Source organism: Bufo gargarizans, chromosome 5, assembly GCF_014858855.1.
Source record: "Bufo gargarizans isolate SCDJY-AF-19 chromosome 5, ASM1485885v1, whole genome shotgun sequence".
Classification (NCBI taxonomy): domain Eukaryota; kingdom Metazoa; phylum Chordata; class Amphibia; order Anura; family Bufonidae; genus Bufo; species Bufo gargarizans.
The window spans coordinates 198,528,883-198,543,755 of record NC_058084.1 but is presented as its reverse complement, the minus strand read 5'-3'; the positions used below and the strand labels follow the sequence as shown (position 1 = coordinate 198,543,755).

The 14,873-nt window shown below is 43.1% G+C and overlaps 1 protein-coding gene across 3 annotated transcripts in view; it reads right to left on the bottom strand.

The window, feature by feature from the left end:
- LOC122938416 (protein cordon-bleu-like) overlaps positions 1-14,873 on the bottom strand; it is a 503,795-nt gene that overhangs the window by 487,918 nt on the left and 1,004 nt on the right. The window contains exon 2 of one of the 3 annotated variants that reach the window (XM_044293907.1): positions 11,338-11,481. In XM_044293907.1, the coding sequence (XP_044149842.1) occupies positions 11,338-11,360 (23 nt within the window). In that variant the 5' untranslated portion in view covers positions 11,361-11,481. Of the gene's footprint in view, positions 1-11,337; positions 11,482-14,873 lie in introns of those variants that run through there. The other 2 variants (XM_044293906.1, XM_044293905.1) reach the window with 2 other exon arrangements.

The window sequence follows — 14,873 nt, the reverse complement described above, 5'->3', positions numbered from 1 at the left end:
TATTTAAAACTAGACCGATCGTAGTGAATACATATGTAATACACGATGCGTTCCACAGCCGGATAAGCCTGCGTTCCACAAAGAGGAAGTAGTGATCATGTGAGGTTTGAACTCCCAAACACATGACCGGATGTGACGCCTAGCATTATCGCCGCGCTCTGAAGGAACCAACAGCGGGGCTGGATGACAGGTACATCATCACCACGCTATCTAGACCTAAAACCAATGATATGACCGGCATTGTGGGGCACTAGTAATGATTGGCCACTCTAGATATCATTCACTTATGAGTCAGAGGGGGCGTACTATCTATCTAGCGCCAAAACTCTGCTATTTAAACTCTGCTTCAATACATAGAGGTTGCGTATCATCAGCCACTATCATCGCCAGTATATAGTCACCATCCTTCGGCTATGGTGAATGTAACCAACAAAGTCCCCTGAGGAACCAAGGATTGTGACTTGGGGAAACGCGTCGGGACAACAAATTTTATACCATCTAGGCCTGTCATCCTTGTCCTTCAAACAGAGGGAGAACCAATTAGCCCACCGTGAGGTAACATCTTAGGGTCACGTGAGGGTAAGGAAAGGGTTTAGCCACCGAGAGGTGGGGTCGCCCCTTTCGGGGCGGGTGCTCTGCCTGTAGGCAGGGGTAGACACCATAGGGTATCATTAGGGATAATTATTCCTCCTGACCTCACCAGATCTGATCCAGCTATATATGAGAATCATCTAACTGTAAGTGCTATATCTCTTACCTTCAATACCAAGTGACCTACTGCCTTGATGTCTACGGTGGGTTTTGATTCTACCTTCAGTCTGGCATTTGATAATATCATGAAATACTTGGAATCAAAACTTCTCTTAAATAATATCCAGTAAAAGTTAAATTTTAAATTGAATAGCTGATATTTCTGTGATATATTTGATGATAGCTTTCACACTACTACAGGGAGTGCAGAATTATTAGGCAAGTTGTATTTTTGAGGATTAATTTTATTATTGAACAACAATCATGTTCTCAATGAACCCAAAAAACTCATTAATATCAAAGCTGAATATTTTTGGAAGTAGTTTTTAGTTTGTTTTTAGTTTTAGCTATTTTAGGGGGATATCTGTGTGTGCAGGTGACTATTACTGTACATAATTATTAGGCAACTTAACAAAAAACTAATATATACCCATTTCAATTATTTATTTTTACCAGTGAAACCAATATAACATCTCAACATTCACAAATATACATTTCTGACATTCAAAAACAAAACAAAAACAAATCAGTGACCAATATAGCCATCTTTCTTTGCAAGGACACTCAAAAGCCTGCCATCCATGGATTCTGTCAGTGTTTTGATCTGTTCACCATCAACATTGCGTGCAGCAGCAACCACAGCCTCCCAGACACTGTTCAGAGAGGTGTACTGTTTTCCCTCCTTGTAAATCTCACATTTGATGTTGGACCACAGGTTCTCAATGGGGTTCAGATCAGGTGAACAAGGAGGCCATGTCATTAGATTTTCTTCTTTTATACCCTTTCTTGCCAGCCACGTTGTGGAGTACTTGGACGCGTGTGATGGAGCATTGTCCTGCATGAAAATCATGTTTTTCTTACCTTGCAGACTTCTTCCTGTACCACTGCTTGAAGAAGGTGTCTTCCAGAAACTGGCAGTAGGACTGGGAGTTGAGCTTGACTCCATCCTCAACCCCAAAAGGCCCCACAAGCTCATCTTTGATTATACCAGCCCAAACTAGTACTCCACCTCCACCTTGCTGGCGTCTGAGTCGGACTGGAGCTCTCTGCCCTTTACCAATCCAGCGATCTGGCCCATCAAGACTCACTCTCATTTCATCAGTCCATAAAACCTTAGAAAAATCAGTCTTGAGATATTTCTTGGCCCAGTATTGACTTTTTAGCTTGTGTGTCTTGTTCAGTGGTGGTCGTCTTTCAGCCTTTCTTACCTTGGCCATGTCTCTGAGTATTGCACACCTTGTGCTTTTGGGCACTCCACTGATGTTGCAGCTCTGAAATATGGCCAAACTGGTGGCAAGTGGCATCTTGGTTTTTCCACACGCTTCTTGCGACCCTGTTGACTATTTTGAATGAAACGCTTGATTGTTCGATGATCACGCTTCAGAGGCTTTGCAATTTTAAGAGTGCTGCATCCCTCTGCAAGATATCTCACTATTTTTGACTTTTCTGAGCCTGTCAAGTCCTTCTTTTGACCCATTTTGCCAAAGGAAAGGAGTTGCCTAATAATTATGCACACCTGATATAGGGTGTTGATGTCATTAGACCACACCCCTTCTCATTACAGAGATGCACATCACCTAATATGCTTAGTTGGTAGTAGGCTTTCGAGCCTATACAGCTTGGAGTAAGACAACATGCATAAAGAGGATGATGTGGTCAAAATACTCATTTGCCTAATAATTCTGCACGTAGTGTATATGACACTCTGTGATTGTCTTCAAAAATGGTGCCTGCTTAAAAGAGGGTGCCAAAGACGATGGGTTTCAGCTGTTTTAAACAGCAGACTCCTGGGACTCATTTCTGTAATTGGTGATAAAGCCACTTGTAGACATTTAACCCTTCTGAAGTGGCTTTCCCTGGGAGCAGTAAAACACAAGAAAAACTACATAAGGCCACGTTCACATTTCCATGTCAATATTACGTACGTGAAAAAAAGTGCCCTTACTTAATCAGGGAAGATGTCTGTGAAGGGTCCGTGGATGGTCCATGTCTCTTTTTATCCTCCATGTGTCATCCGTAATCCAAAGACCCTGCTCAGCTGAAAATAATTTCAAGAGCATTTCCAATCTGTCTTCCGTGAAAAATGGAGGCACCATAGATGCCATGATTTTCACTGACCCATAGACTTCAATGCACATGGTTGGTTCCGCATCACGGACCAAAGTAGTACATGTCTCCGTGATTTTTTTTTATTGATCTATTGTCAGTAAGAAAGTACTGATGTGTGAACAGACACATTTAAATCAATGGGTCAGTGAAAAACTGAAATGTGAATGAGGACAAAATATGGTATTCTACTGTCCAGTGATTGAAGGTAATAAGTATTTTTTTTTCTGCACAAGAACTCAAACTCAAAACTCATAAAATTGTGGCAGAATTGCATTATTTTTCCAATTCTACAACATATGGAATTTTTTTCTTTCAGCTTCCCACTACACTGTATGCAATACATGGTGCCATTTTAAAGTACAACTTGGCAAAATCACTGATGGAAATCACTGACCGAACACTGACTGTGTGAATAAGGCCTAAGGCCCCTTTCACACGGGCGAGAATTCTGTGCGGGTGCAATACGTGAGGTGAAAGCATTGCACCCGCACTGAATCCGGACCCATTCACTTCAATGGGGCTGTGTACATGAGCGGTGATTTTCACGCATCACTGGTGCGTTGCGTGAAAATCGCAGAAAGCTCTATATTGTGCGTTTTACACGCAACGCAGGCCCCATAGAAGTGAATAGGGCTGCGTGAAAATCGCAAGCATCTGCAAGCAAGTGGTTGCTAGGAGACGATCGGGACCCGATCTTTATTATTTTCCCTTATAACATGGTTATAAGGGAAAATAATAGCATTCTTAATACAGAAAGCTTAGTAAAATAGTGATGGAGGGGTTAAAAAAAATATTAATAAACTCACCTTAATCCACTTGAATGCTCAGCCTGGCATGTCTTCTTTCTTTTTTACAGAAAAGGACCTGCGTTGACGTCACTGCGCTCATCACATGGTTCATCACCATGGTGATGGACCATGTGATGAGCGCAGTGACGTCATGAAAGGTCCTTTAGCCAGATCCTGAAGAAGAGGAGATCCGCTACGCGACCAAGTGGATGTGGTGAGTTAATTTGTTTATTATTTTTAACCCCTCAATGGACATTTTACTAAGCATTCTGCATTAAGAATGCTATTATTTCCCTTATAACCATGTTATAATGGAAAATCATAAAATCTACAGAACACCTAACCCAAACCCAAACTTCTGTGAAGAAGTCTGGGTTCGGGTCTGGGTACCAAACATGCCGATTAAAAACGCTTTGCACTCACGTGGAAAAAAATCGCACATTTTCCCGCAACACACCCACATCTTGTCCAGCCCTCACATGCAATGCCCATGTGAAAGAGGCCTAAAGGTATAGGCCTGCATGTTTGCACAGTATACCCAAAATCTGAAAATTAAGACAGATCCTTAAAAAAAATACAGCTCGAAAGAGTTACATTCTTTCTTTTGGAATATATTGTTTTTATTTTATGTATTTTTATTTTAGAAGCAAATCTTGAAATTTTCAGAAAAATTCCAAAACCCACTTTGTAAGGACCAGTTCAGGTCAGAAGTCACTTTGTGAGGCTTAACATAATAGAAACCACCCAAAAAGTGACCCCATTTTAGAAACTACACATCTCAAGGTATTTAAAACTGATTTTACAAACTTTTTTAACCCTTTAGGTCAGGAATGGCCAACCTGTGGCTTTCCTGCTGTTGTTAAACTACAACTCCCACCATGCCTTGCTGTAAGCAGATATCTGTAGGCAGTCTGCGCATCCTGGGAGTCGTAGTTTTGCAACAGCTGGAGAGCCTCAGGTTGGCCATCCCTGCTTTAGGTGATCCACAAGAATTAATGGAAAATGGAGATGACATTTCAGAATTTCACATTTTTGGCAGATTTTCCATTTTAATCCACTTTTTCCAGTATTAAAGCAAGGGTTAACAGCCAAACACAACTCGGCCACACGGCAGGGTGCAGAAGGAAAAGACCCCATTTTGGAAACTACAGGATAAGGGCTCGTTCACACGACCATTGGTGTCCCGTGCCCGTGCTGTGAACCGCAAATTGCAGTCCACAATGCACGGGCACCTTCCGTGGGGCAGGCGCATGGGGATCGCAGACTCATTCACTTGAGTGGGTCCACGATCCCTCCGTTCCACAAAAAGATAGAGAATGTTCTATATTTTTGCGGTGCGGAGGCATGGAACGGAACTCCAGAAAGCACTCCGTAGTGCTTCCGTAGTGTATTGCGGATCCGCAAATGCAGTCCGCAATACGGGAACGGGACACCAACGGTCGTGTGAACGAGCCCTAAGGTGGCAGTTTTGTTGGTACTATTTTATGGTACATATGATTTTTGGTTGCACTATATTACACTTTTTGTGAGGCAAGGTAACAAAAAATTGCTGTTCTGGCACCATTTAAATTTTTTGTTATTTACAGTGTTCATCTAATAGGTTAGATCATGTGGTATTTTTATAAAGCAGGTTGTTACGGACGGGACAATACCAAATATGACCTTTTTTTGTTTTTGTTTCAGTTTTACATAATAAAGCATTTTTGAAAAATTATATATATTTTTTAGTGTCTCCATATTCTAAAAGCCATTGTTTTCTTAAATTTTAGGCAATTGTCTTATGTAGGGGCAAATTTTTTCAGTATGAGTTAATGGTTTGATTGGTACTATTTTAGGGTGCATATGACTTTTTGATCGCTTGGTATTACACTTTTTGTGATGTAGGGTAACAAAAAATGGCTTTTTTGACACACTTAAAAAAACATTTTTTACAGTGTCCACCTGAGGGGTTAGGTCATGTGATATTTTTATACAGCAGGTTCTTATGGACGCGGCAATACCTCATATACATACTTTTCTATTTATTTCAGTTTTGCACAATAACAGCAACAAAAAAATCATGTTTTAGTGTCTCCATATTCTGAAAACCATAGTTTTTTTATTTTTTGGGTGACTGTCTTAGGTAGGGTATCATTTTTTGCGGGATGAGATGATGGTTTGATTGGCACTATTTTGGGGTGTACATGACTTTTTTATCGCTTGCTATTACACTTCTTGTGATGTAAGGTAACTAAAAATGGCTTTTGACACCATTTTTATATATATTTTTTTTACAGTTATCACCTGAGGGGTTAGGTCATGTGGTATTTTTATAGAGCAGGTTGTTACGGATGCGGGGATACCTAATATGTCTAACTTTTTTTTTTTTTTTTACATTTAACACAATAAAAGCATTTTTGCAACAAAAACATCATGTTTTAATGTCTCCATAGCCTGAGAGCTATAGTTTTTAATTTTTCAGGCGATTGTCTTAGGTAGGGGCTCATTTTTTGTGGGATGAAGTTATGGTTAGATTGGTTAACCTAGCCTCTCACTGATAACTGATTAAGTAAATATGTTTTTTGCAGGACTAGACACTTGTATAAGTGAAGGGAATGGATAGTCAATAGTTCAAGACTGAAGATGTAAACCATTTGAAAAACGCTATAAAAGGCTATAAAAACTTGTAAACTCAGATTGTTAGCTTAAACTTTAAACATGACTATGGGATTCTACTAGGGAAATCATGTTTTAAAATAAATGCCCCTTCCCCTTCCTGGATCCTCCCACTGCCCTATCTTCAACAGATGATCAGCACACAAAGGAGAAGGCAGCAGCTTCCTAGCCAGTAGTTCTGTGGTACTGACATGTATGTTGCCTTTCTTTCCTTCAAGGAATGTATAAAACACATTTGCATATTAAATACAGAGGAGTCGGAGTCGGAAGTACCAAAAACTGAGATGTCAGAGTTGGAGTCGGAGCATTTATCTACCGACTCCACAGCCCTGGCACTAAGTACCGGCCTTTTAGGACGAGCATTCTCGTCCTGGGTCCTTAAAGGGGTTTTCCCATCTCAGACAATGGGGGCATATCGCTAGGATATGTCCCCATTGTCTGATAGGTGCGTGTCCAACACTGGGACAGCTGTCCTCCATTCATTTCTATGGGGCCACCGAAAATAGCCAAGTGATGGCTTGGCTATTGCCGTCTTCCCTATAGAAATGAATGGGAGCATGGACTGCTCACTTCTATGGGAGCAGCGCTTGGTGGTGGACGGACCACTCGGAAATCCAGGGTCCTCCAGCCACAGCGCTCCCCGCTTCGTTCCCATTGTAGGTGCAGGTCCAGCGGTGTGACCCGCACCTATCAGACAAAGGGGGCATATCCTAGCGATATTCCCCCATTGTCTGAGATGGGAATACACCTTTAACGCGTTAACCACCATAATTCATAAAGCAGCCAGTATACATTAGCGCTCATTCAGACGGCCGTATGCTGTCCTCAAAAATGCAGATCCATTGTTTGCGGACAGTTCAGCATGTCCACCAAAAAACGGATAGCTTTCATTTTTTTTGCTGATCCATATACTTCAATAGGGCCATGTCCTGATTTTCACTGACAAGTATAGGACATGTTTAATTTTTTTTGCTGAGCCATGCAATGGAAGAAAAGGGCCCCTTAGAAGTGAATGGGACAGCATCTAATCCGCTAAAAAAAGCATCCGCATTTTTGTGGACAGCATACGGCAATCTGAATGAGCCCTCATTTCATAGTTTAGGTGCCTCATTTCACACCTGAAATTAAGATACTGATATAGCGATACTGTAGCATAATCACCCTGATATTAGTTTTCTGAATCCATTGCCAACACCTTTTACAGCGGATGTGAGAATCAACATCACTAAGGGCTCATGCACACAAACATATTTTCTTTCCGCTTCCGTTACGGTTTTTTACGTTCCGGTCCGCAAAAACAGAGGAAGGTACTCCGTGTGTATTCTGTTTCCATATTTTCGTTACACAAAAAAGTAGTGCATGTCCTATTATTGCCCGCAAATCACGGTCCAAGGCCCCATTCAAGTCAATGGGTCTGCAAAAAAATACAGAACGCACACGGAACACATCCGTATGTCATCTGTATTTCATCCGTATTTTGCGGATCCATACTATATAAATGCTATGCCCAGCCCATATTGTTCATGTGTTTGGTGATTAAGTTACTGTTTCCGTTTCCGGTCCGCAAAAAACGGATCACATACGGATATGTTTTGTGGAATAACAGATCGGAAGATGACGTAAATCTGTGAAAAACGGACCGCAAAGCAACAACGGTCGTGTGCATGAGCCCTAAGAAGAATAAAAATAAGATTCCTTAGTAAATGATAATAGTTAACTGAAAAGATAAAACTGATAAAACTGCAAGCTTTCAATCCAGCATAAGGCCTCTTTCACACGGGTGTGTGCGCCCCGTGGTCATGCTGCGGCCCGCATTGCACGAGCACAGTCCGTGGGGCAGCTACATCGGATCACGAACCCATTCACTTTAATGGCTCCGTAATCCGGCCATTCCGCAAAAAGATAGAACATGTCCCTATCTTTTTGCGGAACGGAAGTAATGGATAAAACCCCACGGAGGCACCCCGTAGTGCTTCCGTAGGGTTCCGTTCCGTGCTTCCGTTCCGCACCATTCCGCATCTCTGGATTTGTGGACCCATTCAAGTGAATAGGTCCGCATCCGTGATGAGAGATGCCCACGGAACGGCACCTGTGTATTGCGGATCCGCAATTGCGGTCCGCAATAAGGCAACGAGGCGCACACGCCCGTGTGAAAGAGGCCTAACACAGTATCTTAAGATTCACACATTTATACACAACAGTGCATAGAATTAGTGAGGTGGATGAGACAAGTGATGTAAAGCAGATCAATGTGAGTTGAGGAAGAAACAAACAGTTGTAGTAGTAAATTGTTGTAGCAGTTATAGATAAGGAGGAGCCCTGAGAGGCAAATTCCTTAAAGGGAACCTGTCACCTGGATTTTGGGTATAGAGCTGAGGACATGGGTTGCTAGTTGGCAGTTAGCACATCCGCAATACCCAGTCCCCAAAGCTCTGTGTGCTTATATTGTGTAAAAAAAAACGATTTGATACATATGCAAATTAACCCGAGTCCTGTCCTTGAGATAAGTCCAGCGTGAAGGAGCCCAGCACCGGCCGCATCCTCAGAATCTCCTCCTTGCTCCCCGACGTCAGAAAGCTAGAGCGCCGTAATCGTCATAATGTTCCTTCCCTGCGCTGGCATCAGCCTCAGGGAACAAACTGTGCATCGGGAGATTTTGGCGCTCTAGTTTTCTGATGTCGGGGAGCAAGGAGGAGATTCTGAAGATGCGGGGCGGTGCTGGGCTCCTTCACGCTGGACTCATCTCAGGGAAAGTACTCCTCTCAGGTTAATTTGCATATGTATCAAATCAGTTCTGACTTTGAGAAGAGGTTTTAGAAAATGTTGTGCCCATTTAAAAGATGAAGAGGGGCATAAATCCCTACAACACATTAATTCCTGATCTCAGTGTGTCAAAGGTTGTCATGAGCTTATACTCCCCAGCCTCTCCTGTCCTCTGAGATTTGAAATTCCCTTTTAACCCCTTCCTGACTTCCATCAGACATATACGGTAGAAGTCGAGACTTTAAACATGGCGCCTGCTAAGAAGATGAGCTGGCGCCATAGTAGCCAAGTTTTGCAGACACCGGGGGCTAATGTCTGTGATCTGCGTTATGTAACCCCTAAGATGCCGTCAGAGCCGGCGCTACCATAGAGGCAAGGGGGGCAATTGCCCCCCAGCCCCCGATTCCTTAAGGGCCCCCGGCGCCGGCCCGGCCGAAACTACTATATTATCTATAATTCCATTGTGTGCCTGTGTGGTCTGGAGACGGGTCGGCGCCGCAGTAATGTAATTAAAACTAACTGGGCTGGAGTAGTCTGGAGTGGAGGGGCCCTCCGCTGACTGTGCCTGCGCTGCGCTGCGGCCGCTTGTCTCTTTAAGAGTTTTGAGACTGGAGCAGCGGAATGCATGGCACAGGTAGGCACGTTTAGCGTCTGGCTGACGTACGTTGCCACAGGCTCCGCCCCCCATGCCCAGAGCAGAGAACTTGGATTGAACTTAACAAGCAAGCAAAGCAAGCAAGTGCCATTGGCAGCCAGCCACAGCCCAGAGCCCAGTCTGACTCTGCCAGCAGCGCCAGGGAAGGCCCGCCGCCCACAGTCAGAAGGCAGCAAGCCCCCAGCCAAGTTCCAAACTTCCACTGACTGTCTGGTAGGTTCATTGGTTATATTGTTTTGTTGTTAATTAAACTGGATTGAATCCATGATGACCCATCCATCCATTCCCAGTTTCCCACTCACTGACTTACTTAGTCCCAGGCACCATCTCACCCGTCCGGGCCGTCACAGTGTACTACTAGCCCACCCTGCGGCCCTGGTTCTGTGTGTTTGGAGTCAGTTGGACTGGAGAAATGTGCATTGGGGGGGGGGGGGGCAGTTACTGGTACTACCAGTAACTGCCCCCCCTCCCCCCCAAATGCACATTTCTCCAGTCCAACTGTCCAAACAGAACCAGGGCGGGCTAGTATACTGGCACGGGGATGGGTGAGATGGTGCCTGGGATGGATCCGATCCAGTTTAATCAACCAACCTACCAGTACAGTAACTGGTTGGTTGATTAAACTGGATCGGGGTCCATCCCAGTCTGGTAGGTTGGTTGATTAAACTGAATTGGATCCATCCCAGGCACCATCTCACCCGGGCCAGTGTACTAGCCCGCCCTGGTTCTGTTTGGAGTCAGTTGGACTGGAGAAATGTGCATTTGGAGGTGGGGGGGCCCCTTATTGTTTTTCGCCCCAGGGCCCCATTTCACCTAGAACCGGCCCTGGATGCCTGTGGTTAATTGTGACCATGGTGTCTGAGTGCTTTTCTCCCAAAGCCTGATTAACCTCTCATACTATTTAAATATAAATGTAGTTATCCCATACTGTGAATGCCATAACGGAAAAAAAATCTAAATGGCCTATTCACTGCTTTTTTGATGCTTCACCTTCCAAAATACTGAATATAAAGTGATCAAAAGTTCTACACACTGCAAAATGGTAACAAGAAAAACATATTGCCCGGCATTCAGCTCTGTATACGCAACTGTATAAAAGTTATGGGGGTCAAAATATGACATTTTCTCAAAGTTTTACATTTTTTTATATTAAAACACAAGAAAAACTATATACTGTATTTCCATACCATACTATATATCCCCCAGGATTAGACAACATAAAATTGAAAATAAAAAATTAAACTAAAGCTTCCCTGTTGGTTTAATGAAGTGGGAGGCTAAGGTCACATCGCTGGGATTTGCTGTTGGACGTACTGCCAAGCTTCTGCCAGTCACCCGTGCACCAAGGAAAACCAATTTTATGTGGAGGTGAGCTGGACTTTTCATTGCATTCCTCTATTAGTGTTGAATCCCACTGTATTCCTTTGTCGTAGAATAGGTCATAGCCTTCCATTAGAAATATATGTTGGGTCAGCCTCCTGACATATGCCTCCAACAACGGCTGAACGTGTGATGTGAACACAGCTTATAAATAATAGTGCTATAGGGCGGTACAGTTACAACTCATCACAGTCCACACGCAGCATTGAGTGCAGTGACAACAGACGTGCTACTCACCTAATGGGCTGTGACATTTCCATGGCGACCTCTTGTCAAATTTTCTTATAAAATCCTTTATTCAAATCGAGGAGCACACAACCACCATAGTATTCCTTCTCAGCGCCTGTGTTTTGTTACCTGATACCAGAGGACATCCCTCAGCTGAAAAAGATGGAGTATACAGAACGCTGTAAGTGTTTCATCTTTCAGCACACAGAAGACAAAGCCAAATTCAGTTATATAATCTTTGCGCAAGTTGAAATAGTCAATTTGGCACGCTACATTACCCTTGCTCCAAACTCACAAGGCCATGACCAGTATCACACATCACATACTTTACCCAAAATACAGAAACACATGCCAATAATTCAAGGGCAGCACGTGATTCCTGATCTGGACAGATCCCATCACCCAGCGGCATTCCCCCAAATACCCCATGAACAGATTATGATTTTAATATGGGGAGGGGGCCTCAATTAGCTGGAAGGGAGAATGTGTCTCTGGAGGGTCAGCACGTTCCTGCATTACATGGATGGCCTACTGATCTGCACAGGCTTCGTGTAATGCTTCATTTCCCCTGTGATGGCGCTGCAAGGGATTTAAACAGAGATTACAGATGGTCTCTGGGGTCACAGAAGCAAGACAACGCGTAGATTAGGTTGTCCCTTCTAACAAAAAGGAATAGTCCAAAGTTAAAGGGGTTTTCCAGGAATTTATATTAATGACCGATCCCCTGGATAACTGTTCCCAGGTATTGGACCCACACCAATCAGCTGTTAGAAAAGGCCAGTGCTCCATGAGCAATGCGGCCTCTTCCTAAGCCATGTGATGTCGCCGAACACCGGTCACATGGCCTAGTTGCAGCTCAAGCCCATTGAAATACCAAGCACTGCCACTATACAATGTAGGGCACTGTGTTTCGAAAGCTGCCAGTATCCGGCTGCGCTCCCCAGAGCATGGGTGAGCACGGTGGCTCCCTGAAACAGGATAGTTCATCATTACCAATGCCTGGATAACACATTTAAAGGGGTTGTCTCGCTTCAGCAAATTGTATTTATTATGTAGAGAAAGTTAATACAAGACACTTTTTAATATATTGTTATTATCCATATTGCCTCCTTTTCTGGTTTTATTCATTTCCATAGTTACGACCACCCTGCAATCCATCAGCAGTGGCCATGCTTGCACACTGTAGTAAAAAGTACCAGCCTATGTGCACTCCTACGGTCCCGGCCACCAAAGAGGCAGGCTCTTTTTCCTATAGTGTGCAAGCACGGCCACCACTCATGGATTGCATGGTGGTCTGTAACCATGGAAACGAGCAGTGTATAAGGTGATGGAAAAATGAATGAAGCCAGCAGGAGGCAATATGGACAATCACAATACATTAGTAAGTGCCTTGTATTAACTTTCTCTACATGATAAATGTCATTTGCCCCGTTCCCCCAGCCGACCATCGTTCCAATCCCTATATATTTTATTTATATTTTCACTCCCTTCCCCCTATATCTTATGATTACTCATTATAATTAGTTTTTAATGTGTTTTGTTTCTTGTATATTAAAGTCACATGTGGGCACTGTTGGCACCTCCCCCTGCACTCCATTTTGTGTGTTTTGGCGGTCTTTTTGTACATTTGAACATGTGTATAGTGTTCTTTTAACTATAAGCAGTCTGTACCTTATAAAGGGGTTCCTTTTACCACAAAACGCGTGGTACCACCTGCTATAACAATAAAAAAAAAGCTCCTGTTTGACAACAAAGGCTGGTCTTTTGCGCCTTGGGATCATCTCTTTATCCTTTGAAATTATTTACCTCCCTGGGGACTCCAGGCATCCCAACGTGGAAGCATTCATACTCCTGGCTGCATGACCATCTGACCTTTGGGTCTCACCACCCGACTAAGCCTACATTAGCGTTGTGCCTATTATTTGCACAACCTGACAAGGTAAGCCTCCATTTCGGAGTCATCAACATATTACCTGCCTGACGCTATTACCCTATGGTGCGCCTGTTTCGTTTTTCTTAGAAAAACACTGCCTGTTACACTGATTTGCTGAAGGGAGACAACCCCTTTAAGTGAAATTCTATTTTTGGAACCTCTTCCTAGAGAGAGGAGATAACAGAGATGAAAATGTTGAAGACTGGAGCAGTTGCCCATAGCAACCAATCAGAGTGCTGCTTTTATTTCCAATATGCTTTAGAAATATGCAAGCTGACTTCTGATTGGTTACTATTCACCATACACCATTCACTATTGCTCCAGTCTTTTGTCTGTACTTAGGGGGAAATTTTCACGCCCTGAATTTCAAAAAGTCGCAAAACAGTGCTTTTATGACTTTTTGGGGTGACTTGACCAAAGAAAAAAAAGAAAAGTTTTTTTATTCTATTTATTTTTTGCATTTTTACAACTCACTTTCTACAAATGTCGCAAAAAAAAAAAAAACTCGCAAACTCGCTTCTCTGGGGTATAGCATTTGGTAGGCGTTTGGTTTAAAGATGAGCCTAATTTCGCAAACTGTGTCTTTTGATAAATTTGTTGCAAAGTACACAATGCAGACATAATACTGACAAATATATTACCTTCATGATAAAATATACCCCGTGTCTGCATACACCTTTCTCACGGTTTACAGCAGCCTGTAGTCTGTAAATAGGCATTTCATGGGGTTTGTGGCGATGCCAACTGGCACAGTGACAGATTCCATTCACTTATAATAATCTACAGCCTGATATATAGACTACAACTCCCAGCAGGCAGGTGTAAACAATGTAGAGGCTGTCCCCAAGATTCAGGTGGCCTTTTTTGTATGAATAAGTTGGCGGTCAGTGAAAGTCCTGAGAGGAGATTAAAGCCTCTTTCACTCGATCCTATGGCTTTTTCAGTATTTTGCGGTCCGCTAAAAACGGATCCGCAAAAAATAAGGATGACGTCCGTGTGCATTCTGTTTTTTGCAGAACGGAACAGCTGGCCCCTGATAGAACAGTACTATCCTTATTCATTATGAGGACAATAATAGGACATATTCTATCTTTGAACGGAACGGAAAAACGGAAATACGGAAACGGAAGGCATACGGAGTACCTTCCATTTTTTTTGCGGATCCATTAAAATGAGTGGTTCTGTATACGGACCATATACGGAACGCAAAAAACTGAACGTAAACGGAACGCGTGCATGAGGCCTAAAGCTTAGGACGCATTCAGATTCTGTTAAAAAGACCGGACCAATCTGACCCAATTTATGTACCAACTGATATCTTATTTCCGTTGTATAAAATTAATAAAAACATATTGAAAAAATAAAAACGAACCAAAAAGTGCTGCATTTGGGACTTTTCATCTGGTCAAAAACAGGATTCTGATTGTAGTCAATGGAGTTGTTCAGCTCCTCTAACGTAGTAGAATAACAGAAAGAACAGCAGTGATGTGAACACGGCTCTAGTTCTGATTTTCACGCTAGAATTACCCACGGGTGTGCGATGAAAATGGACAGCACGCCAGCGCCATCCATGTGCAGTCCATTTACAACTCATCCATGTTTTCCATCTACA